Source organism: Phyllobates terribilis, unplaced genomic scaffold, assembly GCF_046119375.1.
Source record: "Phyllobates terribilis strain yellow unplaced genomic scaffold, ASM4611937v1 Scaffold_12__6_contigs__length_324123572, whole genome shotgun sequence".
In the NCBI taxonomy this organism is placed as follows: Eukaryota; Metazoa; Chordata; class Amphibia; order Anura; family Dendrobatidae; genus Phyllobates; species Phyllobates terribilis.
In genome coordinates this window covers 39946796-39969532 of record NW_027362772.1, presented here as the reverse complement: position 1 = coordinate 39969532, position 22737 = coordinate 39946796, and the positions used below count along the sequence as shown (strand labels likewise).

At 42.5% G+C, this 22737-nt stretch overlaps 1 protein-coding gene across 1 annotated transcript in view; it reads left to right on the top strand.

The window, feature by feature from the left end:
* LOC141171663 (maternal B9.10 protein-like) overlaps window positions 1–10234 on the top strand; it is a 47973-nt gene extending 37739 nt beyond the window's left edge. The window contains exon 4 of the mRNA XM_073655325.1: window positions 10163–10234. Within this exon, the coding sequence (XP_073511426.1) occupies window positions 10163–10234 (72 nt within the window). The remainder of the gene's footprint in view (window positions 1–10162) is intronic.
* The last annotated feature ends 12503 nt before the right edge of the window (window positions 10235–22737 follow it).

Below are 22737 nucleotides of genomic sequence, written 5' to 3'. Positions count from 1 at the left end.
AGATTTGACTAGCTTTTTTTTAAATGCATTGGGACCTCAAATCTGCATGCAGAAACACAGAAATAATGGACATGCTGCTGATTTTTTTGCAAGGAAAATCCGCTGTGGAGAATTACGCAGCATGGCCACAGAACATGCTGATTTTCATTGGGGTTCATGGGGCACAGATTATCAAGCGTTTACGCTGCAGAAAATCCACATCAAAAACGCTTGAAAAACGCATAGTGGGCACACATCCTTACTCTATCCCCAACCCTAACCCGTGTGGTATAAATGATTAGGCGACTTTATTTTTCAGGTCGTGGGATTACAGTGATATCAGATTCGTATTGGATCTTTATGATTGACAGCTGTCACACACTAAAAGACGCTTTTTTTGCAAAGACTAGTTTTTGTATTGCCATATTTTGAGAGCTATAATTTATCCATATTTTGGCTGACAGAGTTATTTAAAGGCTTGTTTTTTTGGGGACAAGTTGACTTTTTTATTGGTACCATTTTCAGGCATGTGACATTTTTTGATTGCTTTCCATTCCGATTTTTGGGAGGCAGAATGAAAAAACAGCAATTCTGGAATTGTTAAGGGTTTTTTATGCCGCTGTGCGTGTGGTAAAATTGATAAGGCAGCTTTATTCTTTGGGTCAGTACTAGTGTTGAGCGATACCTTCCGATATCAGGAAATATCGGATCGGATTGGATCGGGCCGATACTCAAAAAGTATCGGATATCGCTGATTCCGATACCGGAAACCAATGCAAGTCAATGGGACACAAATATCGGAATGAAAATAAACCCTTTCTTTCCTTGTAGGTTAATTCTACATGAAGAAAAACTACTAACAATAATGTAGAATGTATTGGGGGAGGTGGTTGCCCAAATCGATGGGAACAGTGCTCACAGTGAAACATGAAAAGCCGGCAATTCAGCAGCGGCATACACCGGTACCCGACAATTTAGAACAGAAAGAATAGAGCTTCACACATAAATTAGATAGATAGAAACATGTCAGTCACATATATATGAAGTACAGTGACAGTGTTGCCTACTGTACTTGTCATTTGGTGTAAAAATAAAGGATTTATTAAAAAAAAAATTGGCGTGGGGTTACTGTACTTGTCATTTAGTGTTAAAATAAAGGATTTATTTTAAAAAAATTGGCGTGAGGTTTCCCGTAATTTTAGTCTCTAGCGGAGGTTAAGCAGACAGCTGGGGCAGATGTTTGAAGTCTGGGAAGGGGGTAATACCCACGGAGCTTCCCAGGCTACTAATATCAGCCCCCAGCTGAATACCTAGCCTTTACTAGCTATTAAAATGGGGGACCCCCCTAAAAATAAAGACACAATTCTTTATTGTTTTAAATTCAACCATACTTACCATCACGCCCATTCCAGCTGAAGCCAAAGATCTCCTGCAATAAAAGAAAAATAATAAAGCAACATCATCCTTACCTTTCATGGTTGCCAGGACAGCTCTATTTCTGCTACATCGAGATGACAGGCTGGAGAATGAACTCACCTCATGCACGTCACCGACAGCGTGGGAAAATTCTCCTGCACTCAGCGCTTCAGCAGGAGAATTTTCCCACGCTGTCGGTGACGTGCATGAGGTGAGCTGAGTTCATTGGACATGAACTTGGCTCATCTGGATGCCGTCACAGCCAGACACCGAGGAGCGCAAGCATGCCTGCGCTTCTCAGTGTCTGCGGCATGGCAAGCAGGATGGCAGCTTTCTGCAGCGATCCAGCCTGTCATGTGAATGTATCAGAGCTGAAGTTGTCGTGGAAACCATGGAAAGGTAAGGATGATGTTGCTTTATTATTTTTCTTTTATTGCAGGAGATCGTTGGCTTCAGCTGGAATGGGCGTGATGGTAAGTATGGTTTAATTTAGAACAATAAAGAATTGTGTTTATTTCAATTAAAGGACTTTATTCTGGGTGTTTGTGTTTTTTTTTTAACTTTGACTATGGGGTTAGTAATGGGGGTGTCTTATAGACGCCTCTCCATTACTAACCTGGGCTTGATGTCAGCTTATAATTCCAGCTGACATCAACCCCAGCCCTATTACCCCACTGCCACCGCTACAGGGCAGTGGGAAGAGCGAGGCTAAGTGCCAGAATTGGTGCGTCCTATGGTTGCGCCATTTCTGGGGCAGCTGAAGGCTAGTGTTTCTAGCCTGGGAGGGGGCCAATAATCATGGCACCCTTCCTGAGCTATTAATATCAGCCCCCAGCTGTCTGCCTAGCCTTTGCTAGCTATTAAAATAGGGGGACCCCACATCATTTTTTTGGGGGGAGTTACCCATTTTAATAGCTAGTAAAGGCTAGGTATTCAGCTGGGGGCTGATATCAGTAGCCTGGGAAGCTCTGTGGGTATTACCCCCTTCCCAGGCTTCCAACATTTGCCCAAGCTGTCTGCTTAACCTCGGCTAGAGACTAAAATTATGGGGAACCCCACGCCAATTTTTTTTTTAATAAATCCTTTATTTTAACACTAAATGACAAGTACAGTAAGCAACACTGTCACTGTACTTCATATATATGTGACTGACATGTTTCTATCTATCTAATCTATGTGTGATACTCTATTCTTTCTATTCTAAATTGTCGGGTACCACTGCTAAATTGCCGGCCGGCTTTTTTTAAGAGACGGTGCATGAAAGCACTATTATTTTTTTTAATAAATCCTTTACACTATATGACAAGTACAGTAAGCTGAGCACTGCCATCCAGCTTGTCATCCTTCAGAGACACTGCAGAGCGCAGGCATTATGGGAACTTCCGATTCCGGTATTCGATATTCTAAAAGTATCGGAACTCAGTATCGGAACTCCAATACCGCGATTATCGGTCAATACCCGATATTTCAGTATCAGAATGCTCAACACTAGTCAGTACGTTTACATCAGTAGTTTAGTCGTCTTTTTGATCGCATGTTATTCCATTTTTTTTTGGCGGTATGATGATAAAGCATTGATTTTTTGCTTCGTTTTTTATTTATTTATTTTTACAGTGTTCACTAAAGGGGTTAACTAGTTGGACAGATTTATAGGTCTGGTCGTTTCGGATGCGGCGATACCAAATATGTGTACTTTTATTGTTTATTTTCATAATAAATATTATGGGTTCAATATATTTTTATTTTTTGGGTATTATATTTTAATTTTTTATATATATATATATATATATATATATATATATATTTACAATTATTATTTATTTTCACTTTTCTACTTTTTTTTTTTTTTTACTCTTACACATTGTCCCACTAAGGGACTTTCACTTTTTGCAGCCTGACCGGCTGCAGCTCCCAACACCATGCAGCCTGTCAGCGCTGCAAACAGGGGAGACATTACTTTGGTCATGCTCTGCGCATTACCAAAGTATCGTCCTGCCTCCTGGTGACCCGGATGTTGTCATGACGACATCGGGTCATCATGATAATATCCGGAAGCCCCTGTAGGCATCGCAGGACACCGGCAGGAGAGTTGAGTATAGTGATCACTTCCCCCCTTGCCACCGCAATGCTGCGATCAACTTCCATCGCAGAACTGTGTGGGTTAAAGTGCAGGGAGCGGTGTGGGACTACTCCCTGCACATAGCATTGGTATCAGCTGTGAGAATCAGCTGACACCGGGCGGCGATCGCAACACACTGCTTGTGTTTGGGTGCAATCGCAGCGCGTGTAATAGTACGTAGCTGGCCCTATAGGCCCAGGGCTCAGCTACATACTATTACTGACAAGGTCGTAAAGGGGTTAATTTTAAAAAAATATATATATCAGTAAAGACCAAAAGTTTGGACACACCTTCTCATTTAAAGATTTTTCTTGACTGTGAAAATCGTACATTCACACTGAAGACATCAAAACTATGAATTTACACATGTGGAATTATATACTTAACAAAAAAGTGTGAAACAACTGAAAATATGTCTTATATTCTAGGTTCTTCAAAGTAGCCACCTTTTGCTTTGATGACTGCTTTGCACACTCTTGCCATTCTCTTGATGAGCTTCAAGAGGTAGCTCACTTGCTGTGTGGTACAAAAACTGTGCTCCTCTTACCACCTCACATAGTAATTCCCACCACTGGACCCTTTGTAAAGTAAAATGCCTCCTCTGTGCCCTTTTAGATGGTTAAATTGCCCCCTAGAAAATTTTAATGTCCTATACGAGTGCCCTAGAGATCAGTGTTCACATTTTGTCCCTAGAATGTAAAAATGCCCCTATATGCACGTTTGACCGTCACAATACTCTAAGTGCCCCTATAACAATGATGCTTAAGTGCCAATTTAACATCTAATAATATCCTCCCCATGTATAGCTCCCCTATGCACAGTATGGAGGGCCCAAAGCTACCCCAAAACAAAGTATAACGGCCCCCATGGTAGCCCTCATGCTCTGAGGGTCTTTCACACTGTATGGTTGCCCCCACAGTAGCCCCCAAATTGTTTAATAGCTCTAACACTTAATGATTCACCCCTGAGCTGTCCCCACACTGTATGATGGCCCTCATAGTAGTCTGTAAATGAACGAGTCCACCAGAGTTGATGTCACCATGCCGGCACATGACGTCAGAGTCCCAACGCAGCACAATGACATCCCCGCTCCGTGCTGTATACTGATGCTGTTGTGTGCAGGTCATTGGTTCCTTGTCTCTGTGGTGATCCGGGAAAAAAGATCAATTCATTTTTTATCATCCATAATTTGCTACTATGTTACATTATTTGTTGTTTGCCTGTTAAATTATATAAATCGGATGTATATGTTTTAGTAATTTCAACTAAAGTAGCCATCCTGCAGACGTGTTTGGAATGTTCTGTAAGCTGACGTGTTCACAGTACCTGGGAATCTAGATGTATTTTGAAGCTAACGTTCCTTGACATGTTTTAATTGTTTGAACTATTACTGAGGTGCAGAATTCTTTAATTTGAGCAGATGCAGAAACTCAATGGCTGTGATCAAGAACAATGAATTAACCCCTTTACGACCTTGGACATATAGGTACGTCCAAAGTCTTCTCCCACCCTTTGATGCGGGCTCCGGCAGTGAAGCCCTGCTATGTGTTGCTCAGGAGATCAGATGATCGCAGCTTCTAGTCTCCCATGGATTGAAGCAAGTATAAAGTAAAAAAAAAATGTTTTAGCCCCACTGAAAATAAAACAATACAAAAATACACACATTTAGATTCACCGCATTCAGAATCTCCCAATCCATCAATATATAAAAATAATTATTCCGATCGGTAAACAGCGTAACAAGAAAAGAAATTAAAACTCCAGAAATATGTTTTTTTGGTCACTACAACATTGCAATAACGGGCGATTAAAACATTGTATCTACCCCAAAATGGTATCAATGAAAACGTCAGCTCGGCACGCAACAAATAAGCACCTCACCTTGCCCCAGATCAAGGAAAATGGAGAGGTTACGGGTCTTGGAAAATGGCAACTCTTTTTTTTTACAAATTTCTGTTTTTTATTTTCACCACTTAAATAAAAAAGAACCTGCACATGTTTGGTATCTACAAACTCATAATGACATGGGGAATCATAATGGCAGGTCATCTTTAGTATTTAGTGAGCATGGAAAAAAGAATTGTGGAAATGCAATTATTTTGCAATTTTTCTGCACTTGTAATTGTTTTCCAATACCCGATCTGATAAAACCAATGGTGTCTCACAAAAAGCAAGCCCTCATACAGCCATGTTGACAGAAAAATAAAAAAGTTATGGCTCTAGGAAGCGGGGGAGCAAAAAAAGAAAATGGAAAAACCCAAGATGCTGAAGGGGTTAAATACTGAACCCGTTTTCAGCAGGTCAAATCTGTCATCTCTTGTACTTTGCAGCACTGTGTGGGTTTTTTTTGCCCCTAATTATAGTCTGGGGTTTCTCCACTTGAGCGAATATAATCATATAGAACTGAATTTTAAAAAAATCTGCGTTCGCCAAAATGTAGATTTATTTATTTATTTTTGTAATTCATTTTGTCCTTCCCTTTTTCCAAGAATTATAGCTTTTTCATTGTTACATTCTCATTTATGAGGGCTTGTATTTTTGAAGGCCATCAATAAATTTATCAAATAATTTACTGAAAAATAAGGGAAAAATTCTATGTGTGGTAACATGGCAATGCAAAATTACACTTTTATCTTGTATTGGCTTTTTTTTGCATTTCATGGAGGCGATGAGGACACCATTATTATTTAGAGTTGCATTCACCATATGGGTTAAACAATTTCACACTTGGGCAAATAAGACTTTTTGCGAATATGGAGTTAGCATTTTTTCTCACACCTTCACGGATCAGAAGTTTTGGAGAAATTTTCATATTTACACAAAACATCTATAAATGTAACATTTCTCTTTTCTCCCTTCAGATAAAATGGCTGCAGTAACTTTTATCCCAATAGTGATGAGGCAAAAATTATTGGTCAGAGCGGACTACGTCAAAACTGTGGCCAACAGATTCCAGGTCTTGGATTCAGCCATAGCTGGAGTGTTTACAGAAAAATTGTCAGATATATTTTGCAAATAGAAAATGGCCATTGGTATCCAGAGAAACTCCTGAAAGGTCAAGCCAACAATTAAGCCATTGGGGTCTTCACCAGATTTAATGCATTTCTGATATTTCACAGAATATAAACAGATTCTGAACATACTAATATCATGATTAGATAAATATTTTAAGTGTATCAGGAACATTAAAATTTGCATGTTCGTCATATTTTTTTTCAGGACCATTTTGATTCGCAGACAAATTATTGTCCACAAATTTAATGTCCCATATTATGGTGTGGTGTATCCCCAAAAAGCAGACTTTAATAAATGTATGATGAAAAAATAAAATAAAAATACTTACACTCCCTCCTCCACCCACCATGCATCACGTTCACCCATCTGGTCCATTCCACAAAATTTTTTGCATCTCTATTTGTAAATAATTAAATTACCGAAATAGATAGATGAGAGGGGAAATCAAAGACACAAGGTAAAGACTAAGGGTCTGAGGGCCAGAATCGCGTAACCTGTATTTCTTCCCTATGTGATTTTATGTGCACACTGCTTGGTGGCTTTAACTCTTGTACAAAGAATTCAACAATAAATCTAGGAATTTTATTGCAAGCCCTTCTGCTGTTCGATTTTTTTTTGGACTTACTTATGCTGGCTTTGGGATCGTGCAGTAAAACAGGTGAGCTGAAATACTAACTCTTTCTTCAAGGAGAATATACTATATGCATATATCTACACATAATAAAATTATACAAGATTAATTTTAACTGATGAATTAATAAATACATTTTAAATATGTGTGCACAGGACTAACATTTATGATCCTCAGTGAAAATTAAGCAATACATACCTAAGAAAAAAAAAACACGAGATTACGGTCAATGGATACAATAGAAATAATTAAAATATCTGCAGTGGGTATGTAACAAAAGCTATAAAGAAGCGCAAATCAAATCAGAGATAGGATAACCATAATAAAAATGATACTGGAATGGATATGAGATATGGGAAGAACTGCTGTAATATGGTATACAGTTGTAAATCTATGATGCATGATGTATAAATAAAGTATAATTGTTAATATTAAAGTACAATTATGCTGTCATTATAAATAGAATGCATGCATAAATGGTTTACCCACTGGGATCAAGGAAGTTTTTTTTTCTTCCTCGGGTCGTATTACATTCCTAATATTGTGGATTTTTTTGAGGCTTACACAATATCCAAATCTCAACCTGTTGGTAGAGTAGATCAAAAATTGGAAGATAGTGGTGGTAATAGCCTCGTATAGCTGAGCTAAATAATTGACTTATACTAGTGGGAGGTAGAATTTTTTTTTTTTTTTTTTACAGAGATCATATCTAACTATCTAATAATCTATAGATATATCTACATCTTCTATTTCTCTTATTTCTATTTGCCTATGCAACTGTTTGTTAGGTCAATTAATGAATTATAATTAGCATTTATCTTCAAGACTTTTTTAAAGTTTACATGTACTACAGTGATATTAAAGGTAAAGTACAATTCATGATTTACCTTTTTTTTTCTTTTACTGGAAGAGATCTTTGTTTCATTTACTTTTTTTTAAGCTATATTTTTTTCCCCATATGGTACGTAGATGATCTTTCCCAACTAAAGCAACTTAATACATTTAATAAATCTATATCAAAGGTCTCACATTAGAGCTGCTTCTGATACCAGGAATTTAAAACATGACTACCAGTAGATGTTGAAACGATGAATTGTACTTGGTCTATGGCTGGCAATCCTGACTGGTCTGATTAACAGGAAATTCAATAGCAAATAAAATTAATGGGCGAAAGGGGGAATAAAAGCAGCCCCATTTTGTCTTATCTCTGACCGATAAGTCAGTGGATTGGTTTTACTTACTTCAGTGTTTTTTCTTTTGCCAAACTATAAATAAAGAGCATCCAATATTTTCACTATTTTTTCAGTCACTTTGGAGACTGATCCAAACTTTTAGAAAATTTATCAATTTAAAATTGTTCTTGACTTTTCAACCATTTTTATATTCTTGCATTGTATATATTTGAAACCATAAAAGAGAACTTTTATCCTGGAATACTGGAGCAGTAATAATATTAGACAATTTCTAAGAGAATATACATTTTATGATAATCACAGAGTTTATTAACCCCTTTGCAACCCTGGGATTTTCCGTTTTTGCATTTTCGTTTTTTGCTCCCCTTGTTCTCAGAGCCATAGCGTTTTTATTTTTTGGTCAGTATGAGGGCTTATTTTTTGCAGGACAAGTTGTACTTTTCAATGCCATTACTAGTTTTACCGTATCGTATACGGGAAAATGGGAAAAAAATTCCAAGTGCGGTGAAATTGCTAGTCTCCTATGGAATTACGTACCAGAGGAATCCAAGTCGATGTAATGATGAAATAGACTATTTCATCATTACATCGACTTGGATTCCTCTGGTACGTAATTCTGACAGGCAAGCAGCGCAGTTTGATGCCCCATTCTCTTCACCCAACAAAGGATCATTGCTTCGGAGTTTGCAGCAGCCTCCAATGTTAAGTACAGTGGTTGTGTCTTGCACAACCCTAATAGGTGAGTGAATTTAATTGATCTTTCACTTATATTCCTTTTATCTCGGATAAGACCCTATGTGCGCTCTATATTTCTTCTAGTTACCATGTGCAGATTTTTATGATACTTGTTGGTATATTCCATTATCTTGTGTTTTTTGTATTCTACATAGATATCAAAACACATCTTTATATCTAGATGGTCACATACTTCCCTGATAGACTCTCATTTTACAAGTCTTTATGCAGGAGCAGTTGTGGGAATAAAGACTCATTCTACTTACACACCGCTTTTACCTAACTTTCCATATAATTGTTTTTTCCAGTGAATGTTCCCTGTCATCTACATTTGAATGGCCGGTGTGTACAGTTTTCTTGGGTGGATCCCATGTATGTACTCATGTGTTCTCATGCTGAGTTGTTGGCAATGGTGGGAGATTCTCTGCCATCATAGAGATGGTAATGAGTCTGGACTAGTACATAATGAGATTTCAAGGCTCTGGACAGGTGAGACCTCTGTGGAGCTTGCTGTGTCTCGTAGACTATTCTTTAACATCAATACATAATAACAAATGGCACTGTTGCCCAAACCAATACACAAACACCTGACTTGTTTCTGGGGAAGACGAAGAGGAAATTTAAGGTTTATTTAATTTAGAGCTTGAAATTAGAAGAATTAACATATTAACCAAGTCTTTATCAGTTTGCATTGCATCATTATTAAGAGTCCACAGGAGTAAAATGGACAAAATTCCATCTATTCAGTAAATTTTATTTGTTACAAAACAATATATTTTTAATTCAGACAAAATAAGAGCTGAGCGAGTAATGAACATCTGATATTCCACAGACAGATATAATTGGATACTGACCACGTATTTATCTAATTGTGATATGAGTAATTAGAGATGAGTGAATCTGGCAAAACTGGAATTAATTCACTTGTTCATATATATTTTTTAAGGTAAATTCAATTTGCAGAGACTTTCTTCTTCGCAAGTTTAATGTCACTTATTATTGCATGGGGTCTTGCCAATATCCAGATTATAATAAACTTTAAGATGTGTGTAAAAGGATTTTTTTTTTCATCAGTGCTCACATCTCCGGACCCTCCGCTCCTCACCGTCCACCGCTCTGGTCCTCGATTCATGTTTTGATCTCTAGCACCAGGGCTGAAATCCCTTGACTCTCTCATGCTCTGACAAAATCACAAATTTTTGATGTTATCATGACCTCAAGTGCACAAGTGCAGAACCGTCCTGGCATCTTTAGAGCGGGAAGTCCCAGTCCAACATGAGAGGACCGAGGCTTTCAATGCAATCATTGGCGATTGAAAGATGCAATGAGGAGCGGAGGGGACCCAGTGGTAAGCTGTAAGGTGGGTATAAGGATTTTTTTAACCTTTTGCTTGCACTTTAGAGGTAAAAAAAATGGCAGACAGTTGCTAACATTTTGCTGAATCCGTATGGAAGCGAATAATTGAAGTATGCATTTTGACTAATTAATAGAATCTTCTTTCCTCAAATTTATTCACTCATCTCTATTATTAAATTAACAAATTGCAGAGAATGAAGGATGTTGGATACAAAAAAATTCTGTCTAAACAGTAGTGTTGAGCCACCGTAGTGTTCGAGTTCGGTTCGGTTCGTCGACCACCCATGTGTTCGCCGAACTGTTCGTCGAACACCTTCGAACAAAGTTAAAACCAATGGCAGGCAAACAAAAACAGATAGAAACACATAGAAAACACCTTCAATGGTGTCCAAAAGCTGACAAACTTCTCAGAAGACATAAATAACACATGGAAAAGTGACAAGTACATATAGTCATGCGAAAAGAAAAGAGGTGGACGAGTAAAAGGAGGGGGAGACACAGATATAGGCATGTCAAGCCCTTCTAAAATCCAAAAAGTGAGAAGCCTACACGGCTAGTCCGTTCCTGCCCGTGCCACTTCCGTGTCGCCGGGTTTGTGCCAGAGCCGCGGTGGACCCTGACGGCCAGCCCCCCTCTCCCAATACTGGTGCCTGTCCGCTGGTGGGTCAAGCCCCCCCGCGGTGGGGGGGGAGTAACAACTGCAGAAGAAAGACCATCTTCCAGCCAAACTAAGATGTCGACTTATTTTCGTGGACAATGTGATCCGATCCCTTTGTTACGGACATGCCCATCACTACAAATTCCATATGAGGCACAAAAACAGCAGGTGCTTCAGCGGATATCAAGTGCTCCTTCAAGTGGGCTCTCCTCCACCTCAATTTCGACATCACAAATACTCCAGCTCTCAGAGGTGTCACCCCAATCACACTTGCTTCCTCACAGCTCCCAAGTCTCCAGCTGCCCGTCTGAGTATGGGGTAACACAGATGGTTGAGTCTGCACAGCTGTTTACTCATACTATAGCCTGGGAAACGGAGGTCTGCTCCAGAGCTTCTGTTAATCCAGATGAGGAAATGATCTGCACTGATGCCCAGAATCTTTATAAGTCGGATCTAAGACCAGATGAAGAAGGTTCTGAGCATAATGTAGACCCTCGTTCCCAAATTGTAACTCCTGTTGGTGGAGACAATGATGAAGACGATGATGAGACTCAAATACCTGATTGGAGCGACAACTTGACTTTTCGGTCAGGGCAGGAAGAGGTTGGCTTTGCGGACGACGGGTGTGATAACACACAGGGTGATGATGACAAGGTTGGAGATCCCACTTACTGTCAACCCACAGTCAGCCAGTCGATGAGGTCACCCGGGCCTATGCCTGGCCTTGGGGATGTCACGGTGGTCAGCTCCCTGGCCCGTACCCTGGGGTCACTCTTTAAAAGGGTGGATAATTGTTCATTTTATAAGAGTTCGTGACGCCACCTGTGGTATCTGGTGAGAAGCACCAGCGCTGCAGTAGTCCACTGAGGCCCGTGATAAGGCAGCTCGATGGTATAGCTCCCCACAGTTGGAGCTAGGTCTCAGGGCAGCGTATGCACGGGGAATGCAGGACAGGCGAGACCCAGCTGGGTCAGAGCAAGAGCGGGAACGGACACGGTAGTCACTTCAGTACCTTTTACTGGAGGAAATTCAGGCACATCCTGGAGCACTGTAGGGTGAAGGGTGCATATCAGGATCCTCCCCAATGAGCGGGTGTACGGCCTCCTGTTTCTTGCCTCTGCGTAAGTTTCTGACCTGCCTGTAGCTAGGCCAAACTTTGTCTCTGTCCTGCGCTGGCTGACTTTGTGGTAGGGCCTTCTCTTGGAGTTCACGCTCCCAGTATGCGGGGCCTAAGCGTCTCCTGGTTCTGTTACGTATCAGCACCTTAGCGATCCTGGGACTCGTAGTTCTCCAGGGATTCCGGTTATGCCTTACTGGGTCATAGAGATCCCGGTAAGCTCAGATCCAGTGTCCGTTAAATGCTTTGGGGTGAGCTGGTTAAGCTCCTCTGCCCCTAATGAACTAACTCGCCACTTGCCTTCGGCCTACTCGGGCCTTCACTAGGCTATACACACTAATGGCAGCTTGCCGCGCTTCACCGATCTTATGGCGCCGGCACACCTTAAGCTTTATCTGGGCTCCCTGAATCTATCTAGCAGGAACCTCGTGCTCCACTGCTGAACTATTAACTGAGTTCTCTAGACTAGACTGAGCTCCACTGCAGACTGACCTCTCTTAGGCTTCTCTACTGCAGGAACTCTTCAGAGGAACTGAACTGCCTAGCTCCACCTTCCCTATTTGTATCCCTAACGGGCTCCCTCTGCTGTTCTGAGGTGGAAGGTGGAGATGTGTGAATGTTTATCAGGGCCTCTTGTGGAGAGTTCCATCAATACACTCTTCTAGGATCTGTGATACCAAGCGCAGCGGGGCTTCACAGATGCTATTGACGACGAGGTTAGGTTGCGCCTTCCTGGACAGAGACGGAGTACTGGAAGCATGTCAACAACTGCATCCTCAACCACAACTCTGCCTCTGACCACAAGTCATAGTGGCTCTTCAGGTCGCATGGGCTCTAAGCCTTGCATAGCCTGGGCATTTATTCAGATCGATAAGGTTGACCCAACTCGTATTATCTGTAATATTTGTCACCAAAAGCTAAGTAGAGGCCAAAAAATCCATACTTTGAGTACTTCATGCATGTACCGTCACATGGATATGAAGCATAAGTTGCAGTGTGAAGCTCACTGTGCTACAATGCGGCCTAGCGGGCCGGGCCAACCACTATCTGCCCCATCTTGTGCATCCGCAGCCTCTTCATCCTCTGTGACAGGGGACAGCAGTCACACATGATTTTGGACGCAGACCTGCCACCTCTTTACCCGCAACAGCCAGTGTGATTGGCAGGTCATCAGATCACTGGGAAGTGGAAACACCTGCTGTTGTTGAGCGCTCTCCGACATCGAGAGCACCACCTTTGGATCAAGGCAACCTAACATGTCCGCCTGCATTTTCCTCACAGACCGGCAGTTTCCCGGGGACACCCTTCTCAACCCTGTCTAAGCACAACAGCCAGCCCTCAGTCCCTCAGATGTGAACAAGTAAAAGACCATTTCCTCCTAGCCATGAAAAAGCGAAGAGGTTGAATTTCACCATCTGCAAGCTGTTGGCAACAGAAATGCTGCCTTTCCGCCTTGAGGACACAGTGGATTTTCAAGACCTTATGTCCGTCGCAGTGCCCCAGTCCCAGATGCCCAGTCGGCACTACTTCTCAAAGAAAGGTGTGCCTGCGCTCCACCAGCATGTCGCACAAAACATCACCGCTTCTTTGAGAAACTCTGTGTGTGACAGGGTGCATTTCACCACAGACACTTGGATGAGTATGCATGGACAGGGGCGTTACATGTCGCTGACTGGGCACTGGGTAACTATGGTGACAGCAGGACATGGGGCTGGTGTCCAAGTCTTACAGTCCCCACGAGTTTTGCGTCAATCCTCTTTATCTCGAAGTTCCTCCAATGCTTCTGCCTCCTCAACCTCCTCTCGGTCCTCCACCTGCACCCAAAGCCTGTCTGGTAATGCCACCTGTTTTCTAACTGCGCAGAAGGAATCCTGCACACCTCCTTACTATGCTGGCAGCAGGGCTCAACAGCATCAGTGTTTACTTTGAAATGTCAGGGAAATGTGAGTCACACAGCTGAGGACTTGTGGTCAGCTCTGGAGACCCAGTTTCATGAATGGTTGTCTCCACTGGACCTGCAACCAGGGAAGGCCGTGTGCGACAATGCTGCAAACCTGGGTGCGGCCCTTCGCCGGGGCAATGTCACACACGTGCCTTGTATGGCTCACGTGTTGAACCTGGTTGTCCATAAATTTTTAGCCCACTATCCCAGACTAGATGGCCTTCTGCAGAGGGCACGGTCGCTGTGTGCTCACATCCGCCATTCGCATCCCGCAGCTCAACGACTTACATCTCTATAGAAGTCCTTGGGCCTGCCAGTTCACCGGCTGAAATGCGATGTGCCGACATGGTGGAATTCAACTCTGCACATGTTGCAGCGACTGTGGCAGCACCGACAAGCCCTGGTGCAATAGGTTCTGATGTATAGCCTGGGCCAACGAGATCCAGAGGTGAGGTAAATCACGCTGCAGGAGTGGTCTCAGATCAGGGACCTATGAAGTTGACGCGCCCCCTGGGCCGTGGGGTACCCGGAGCCGGGCCGGTAGACGCTGAGGGTTGTAGTCACTGTGGCGGTGACCCTGTCCATGACCCAGGGCAGTCAATCCAAGGGTAATTTGTATATATGGAATTTATAATGTATGACTACGCCACCTGTGGAGTGCGGCCAAAGGGTCCGCCGCTGTGGAACAGTCCTCTGAAGCTGGTGGTTTTGCAGCAATGGTATTATTACTCACCACAGGAAGAGTGTAGCTTCAGGGCAGTGTGGGTGGATGATGGTGGTTGTAGTGCAGGGAGTCAGTAATGAACACACAGTCCGTGTGATGCAGTCCCAAGATCTTTACTCACAGTTGTTGCAGTAGAGATTACAGGTACCAGAGCAATCTCACCTGTCGTGCTGTGCGTACTCAGTGAGGGGCTCAGTCCACCCCCAGATAGCTCCGGAGTACTTAGCAGGACCCCCTTCTGTGTTTCCTTTCTCTGGCCTTCTCCCTGCACCTCACACCCAGTGACACTTCTATCCGGTATCCTCGGGCCTTGGCGGGCGACTTGTGTTCTGTCCTCTGGGTCTTATGTGGCTACCTTCTTAGTGAGACTTGTGTGGACTTTTGCCTGCAGTACATGAAATGCTGCAGCCTCCGGTTTCTAGTTAAGCCTTGCTGTTTCTCCTCTAGTTGAGGGACCGGTTCCCCTTATCTGGCCTGACCCCTCTACCTCCTAGTAGCAGCGGGAGTACAGGTGGCCTTCTGCATGGCCCGTAGCCCTAGGGTCCCTTCGGTTCCTGGAGCCTTCCTGCTCCCACTCCTCTCTTCTCTCCTTCAGTCCTGGGCCTCCCAGGCTAGGCCTGCCTCCGGAGCAGAGCTCATGCCGAGCCTCTGCTCCTGTCACTTTTACTCCTCTGACTGGCTTGCTCTTTCTAAGATGGCTTCCTATTTATACTCTCCCTGTCATGTGCTCCCTTAAGCTGCTCCCCTAAGCACTCACTACATAGGACCCTCCCACCAGCTAGGGACCTGTGACTGTGCTCTCCCTTAGGAGCAATCTCGCCCTACCCCCACTGCGGGTATGTGTTGGATGCAGGTGTTAGGGTCCCGAGCCATACGCCTTCCTTATCTGAGGGTGAGATACCACACCTCTGGGTGAGATGCAGTAACTCTGTGGCGACTGAACCCTCAGGGGCGCCACACACCCTTCTGCACAGTTTTGCAATGGCGACGAAGATGTTTAGTGCTGATGACGATGCCATTATCAGCATGACTATTCCGGTGATTTACATGCTGGAGCACACATTAAACAGAATTCAGAGTCAGGTGGTGGGACAAGAGGAGATGGAGGAAGTAGAGGAGGAGTCGCATGCGGAAGGGATAACATCTCCAAGGTCCAGACGGTTGGCAGCACCAAGGCGGCAGGCATGGGAGGGTGGGGGAGAGGGATTAACCAGGGCGCATGGTAGCAGCCAAACTGTTGAGGAAGGTGCAGGAGCCGAGGAAGAAGTGGAGGATGAACTGGCGATGGGCATAGAAGACTTATCAGATGAGGGAGACCTTGATCACATTTCTGTTGTGCGAGGTTGGGGGGAGAGGGCAGAGGAAGGAAGCATGATTCTTACTTTGCTACCAACACAGCAAGGACTTGGTCCTCCTGGATGCGCTAGACACATGAGTGCCTTCTTGCTGCACTACCTGCAACATGACCCTCAGATTGCAGAATTCGAAGTAATCCCGACTACTGGGTTGCCACTCTCTTAGATCCCCGGTATAAAAGTAAATTTGCTGAAATAATTCCTGCCATAAAAAGGGATTGACGCATGCAGGAGTATCTGAAGATGCTGTTGCAGAATCTTACATGTGCTTTTCCACAAAACCCCAGTGGTGCACGAAGTGAATCTCACAGTTCTAACTTGCCAACCGTGGGACTGTCGAGTCTTCATCACTCAAACCGTAACAGTAACATAGTATCTGCTGGTAACAGCAATTTTGTGGAATCGTTTCACCACTTTTTAGACTATCCTTTGCAAGGCCACAGGAGACAAGAAGTCTGACACATAGTCAATGCCTAGAGAGGATGGTGCAGGAGTATCTCCAAGTGAACATCGAAGCCATGACTGTGTCACTGGACCCTTGCTCATTTTGGTATTCCAATCTGGAAAAATGGCCGGAGCTCGCCACTCACGCCTTGGAGATCTTGTCATGCCCTGCAGCCAGTGTTCTCTCTGAATGTGTGTTCAGCGCTGCTGATGGTGTGCTGACAGATAAGCGCATGCGGCTGTCCACTGAGAATGTAGACAGACTGACGTTCATAAAGATGAACAAATCATGGATTCGCAAGGACTTTTCTAACCCTGTGTTTACCTTGGGAGACTAAAAGCTTGAGGATTTGGTAATATCACCTCACCAACCGTTTTAAGCAACTGTGGGGCAATTGATGCCACTTAACCCTAGAACGCATGACCATAAAAATCTACACTTTCATATACCTGGGGCCTTTTAGGCCCGTGTGCAAATAACATGGAATAACTCAAACTCAAATGACAAACAACTATATACATGAAGAATACCTAGAGTTTCAAAATTCTAACTAAAGTAATCTTGCAGAAAATAGAAAACAATTAACAGGGCGGGACTGCGAGGCCCCAGGTATGCATTCTAGGGTTAAGTGGTGTCTGTGCCACAATTTTGGGAAAAAATGGAGACTCTTTTTGGAGTCCCCTTGCTGTGTCTTACGTGACGTTGGCATTGTCAATTCCAGGTAGGTTGAGTCGCTCTCCCCCACCTTTTAACTGTAAGAAACTACATACACTATGGCTTGGGGTAACACAGATGGTTGAGTCTGAAGAGCTGTTTACTCAGAGGTCTGCTCCAAATCTTCAGTGCCTGCTAGTCAGCGTAGAATTTTTAACTGCATCTAGCCTAGGCAATACTTTGGGCGTAGTAGCCCAGCTGAGAAGCAAGCTGCACCGCCTGTGTATCTAATAAGAATTTTTAAATGCATCTAGCCTAGGCAGACTGTGGGGACCCCCAACCAAACCCAGACGCTCAGCCCCCCTACCGCCCCCCTTTCCTTGACAATACAATAATGTAACTCTTACAACTGGATGGGTGAGGATCGGTCACAGCTTTATTTAATCTTTATACTCATTCCATTAGAAAGGCATTTTATTTCTAAAATAATTCAGCTTGTTGCAGCATGCCCTGGGTCTCCTCTCCGGCAACTTGGCCAACAAGTGTAACTCTCCGACATGTCCTTTATATTTCCAGGCCACGGAGGATGCTGCGTACTCGTATGCAGGACTCTGACCCCCACCCATCACTCTTAACGCTTGTTCCACTCCTTCCTGGAGTCCTGACAGGAATATGTCCAGTACAATATCCATTAAGTGAACACCGTCGGGCCGTATGAGGCCTGCTTTATCTCCTTCCAGTTGTCGATGTCGTACCACTACACCGCCTCTGTCTCTTCTAAATTTTGCCATCTAAATATTTATTACCCGCCTTGTCCGTTTGATGGCCGTGATGTCTCGCGCACCTTGCCATACTGCTATCGGCACAACCTCTGACCAAACTATAGCTAGTTTTGTGAAAAATTCTCTGAAGCGCTCAGTGTCTAGTTTCATTATTGCCATTAGTTATGCGCTCTTGTGATGACCTAGGTTGTTTCCCCCGGCCTGTATAACTAAGATGACCAGACCTCTTGCCTCTCTCCCTACCTTGATTACCTTCATTAGTACCTGTGGCCATAACAGGCCTCTAATACCTCTCCAGTTGAAATATGTGTTATGAAACTCTAATTTCCTCCCGCCTGGGTGGACTTTCGCCCTTTTTTCTGCCTAATATATATACGAGTGTCCTATCACCCACATTGTTGGCTTAGCGTCACCTGTAAAAGAAACAAACCACATTAGGATAACAAGTCTGATCTTATGTATCTTGCCAAACACGTGGATCGCCATCTCCCTATCCTCTGAACTTCCGTTTCTGACAGTCCTGCTCTTGCTGCTTCCGTGGCCGCGCCTATGCGGAATGGGTGTGTCCCGTAATCTTTGGGGTGGTTCCCTGCCGATATTATGCATTTATTAAATATAGCTTGGAACTGGTATCTTGATAATGGCGTCCCACCAATGTGTGATAGGAAGAAATGACTTTGTGATCTGATGGTGAGATATGTTTTTACTATTGTTACCCGACTCAGTGTACCGTTTGTGGGTTGTAGAAGTACCCAAGTGCCCCTGCCCGCTGGAAACGTTTTCAATTTGTGTATGCGTAGACGTATTGCATTATTGGCTATGAATACGTCCTGGTGTAATAAGCCTCCACTGGTGCTAATTTTGGATTGAGGGACTAATTCGCTTATGCATAGCGCCCCGAAGAAGGCGATCGCAAATGCAGTAGACAGTAGTGTTGCTTCAAATTGTGAGTGTCATGTTAATGGTGTTAGGGATATGGTGTGAGAAATCAGTTTTAGTGAGACGGGATAGGATGTCTACACTCCTGACTTGGCTGACCCCTTTTCCACCCTTTTATGGATTGTCTGATGATGAACCTTTGTCACATCTCCCCAATTCAGTAGTTGGAAGTGAAATGCTACTCCGGTCAGACACCGCTGCGCTAACGCCCCTGATATGCCCCTCATCATTAGCTGGTGGAGAAATTCTATGGTGACTTGTGATCTGGCTTGTTCACATTGGTCAACCCGTCTGCCTGCTAGTAGTCGTGTCCACTCTTCCCATGCCTTACCGTATGCTTGGCACGTCAACGGGGCAACTGACGCTCTGTTTAATGGCATCAACTATTCGCCAATAGATCCCATAGGGAAGGTGGGCAACTGTTGTCCCGATGGGTGGGCATTGTGGAAGAGCTCTGTGAAAATATGCCAATTGAATTGTTATAACGCGTTAGCAGCAGATTTAGACCCCTCAGCATAGTGGCTAGCGTGGACCCATACATTGTGTTTTAGGCACAGGAATGCTAGCCTGGGTAGTAGGACTAGCACTGGGAGAGACGATGATGACATCTTATTAATGCAGGGCGCTGGCTGGTGTATTTTTTTACGAAGCGTATATTTTTGTAAGCCAGGAGCGCGCCCCATATTTCTATTGCTACCACTATTGGGAATGAAAATTATTTTCAGGGCTAGATGCAGCTAAAAATTATTATTAATTGAAAAGCTGGTGGAGCTTGGTATAGATGGCCTAATACAATGAGTCCCACACACTGCTAGAAGGCCAAATATTTTTTCAGAGCTAGATGCAGAAAAAAATTATATTCAGCTTGCAACCTTATGGAGGTCAGTATAGATGGACTAATAGAACAAGTCCCACACACTGTTAGAAGGCCAAATATTTTTTCAGAGCTAGATGCAGAAAAAAATTATATTCAGCTTGCAACCTTATGGAGGTCAGTATAGATGGACTAATAGAACAAGTCCCACACACTGCTAGAAGGCCAAATATTTTTTCAGAGCTAGATGCAGACAAAAAATTATTTTGAATTTGCAACCTGATGGAGGTCACTATAGATGAACTAATAGAAAAAGTCCCACACACTGCTAGAAGGCCAAATATTTTTTCAGAGCTAGATGCAGACAAAAAATTATTTTGAATTTGCAACCTTATGGAGGTCAGTATAGATGAACTAATAGAAAAAGTCCCACACACTGCTAGAAGGCCAAATATTTTTTCAGAGCTAGATGCAGACAAAAAATTATTTTCAATTTGCAACCTTATGGAGGTCAGTATAGATGGACTAATAGAATGATGCTATGCCCAAAAGGATTTACTTTACTAGGTGCAGTAAAAAAATTGGTATTCTATACACAGGTGGTGTAGCTTGCAACACAGATAGGCTACTCCACTGACTAACACACTCTGCAATAGGCCAAAAAGTATTAGATTTGCTAGATTTAGCCAAATGCTGTGAAAAAAAACTTGCACAGCACAGGCACAGACCTGCCTGGCAAAAACTGATAGGAACTGATGTAACTTAGTCCTGAAAAGGACTGCAATTACAATTAGTCTTTACTCCCAACCTATCTATTTAAGAGCACAGACCTGCCTGATAAAAGTCGTAGGAAATTCTGTAACCTAGTCCTTAAAAGGACTGCAATCACAACTCTTCCCTACTCCCAAGCTATGTGTTGATTTTTGCGAAAATTGGCTTGAAATTAACAAGGTATAGCGCACACAGCCACAGCGGTGCCGTCTAACACGCAGCTGTAGCAGTGAGAAAATGGAGGCGATGGGGAAAATGACTGAGTCTTATAGGGCAAGGACATGTGACATACACTGCCAATGACACATGCCCTTGCTTGTGTGAAAAAAAGCACTTCGCTCCGTGTGTGCGCTGCTGATAGGCTGACAGATTGCACCTCCCCACTGTAAATGCGAGAAAGAGAAAAAAAAATGGAGTTCTTCATTATTCCTGCAGAGATCCATCCCCTGCCCCTCCCCCTGCCCCGCTGTACACTCAAACTGCATATTAACATTAATTTTCAGCATTACTGAGAAAAAATCCAGTTATGATTTTGGTGCATGAACAGTTATCGAACATAAACTCGAACAGCCAAATTTTTTTCAAATCGTTCGTGTTCGCCGAACGGCTCGAACACGGCCCAAAACAGCTCAAATTTGAGATTGGCGAACAGTTCGAGTCGAACAACGCTCATCTCTACTAAACAGATGAAGACTAAATAAATTATATAAATATATTTACATACATATAATAAACTGTGAAATATAGAAAATAGATAGGAAGATACATAGACTGATCAATATATGACAGATATTACATACAATTATATAGACAAATAGAAATACAATAAATAAATTATAACATGAATTAAATTCAAAATAGACCAAATCAATAAAAATATATATCTTTTTATTTTTTTGGGGGGTGAGAGGGACTCATTACTTATCCTTTCCTGTCTTTTTTTTTTTTTTTAACTCATTCGATGACTTGTGCTATGTAAATTAGATTTACAGCACCTGATACTTGCAATTTTGGAAAGAAAGGCAGAAACCAAGTGACCCCTCCCCAGTCTACACTGATAAAAAGCAGGGTCTCCTCTCTGCCCTCACATATCTCCTGGTAAAGACCCTCCTGGACTCTTCTACTCCACATCCTGCACCGCAGAGACTTTCCCTGAGCTCATTCTCCTCTATCATCTGTAAGGTGAAAGGCACACTGACCATATGGACAATAGATATAGAAATGTCTCATGGACTGACCGCCCTGATAACCGATCTTACTGGTATACTGTGTTACAGGAGTAGATCGATTGCTGAGGGCATCATTGTTTTTTTTTCTTTTGAGACCCTTTTAATACATGGGGCTCATAGACTCCAGATGCCCCCAACCTGTAATAAGGCTGTCAAACTCTCTTCCAATAAGACACTCAATTTTTGCATTTTTTAAACAACTTTTTGTCTTTTCCAATCATATTAGAATAAAAAATGATGCAAGTGTAGAGTTAGCCTCCTATTCTTATTAATCACCTTATAACTCTTTGCCTTCTTCTTTTTTCATTATAATAACCCATTATTGTCATGGATAATTTTCATTGTTGCACTTTCAATTTCTGAAAGTGGAGTATGAGTAGTTTTTTTATGGGCTGAGTTGTTTTATTGTAGGGCACCATTCAATTTACCAAACAATGTACAGAACTATAATTATTCTATTTCCAAATGCATTTTGTCTATATCTTACCATATATTGGGGTTTCCCATAATAGCTCACCGACCACCAAATTGTAATCTATCTGTATCCGGTGATTATACATGTATATTGTTTTTAAATCCTATTTAAAAAACAGTTTTTTCAATAATACTCGTTTATTAGCTTGTTCTGCTATTTTGTTCCTGGCACACACGTCTTTTGCGGATGTTATGTATTTTGGTGCTTTGTAGGAGCGTAACAACATACATTGAAATTGTATTGCAATTTTTGGGCAATAACTTTATACTTTGGCTAATCAAACGTTTTGCGTACATGGAGATAACAAACATTTTTTAATGTCTTTTATAGTAAATAAGCAGAAGAGGGAAGTGATACAAATTTTTATGATTTTTTTTTAAACAAATTT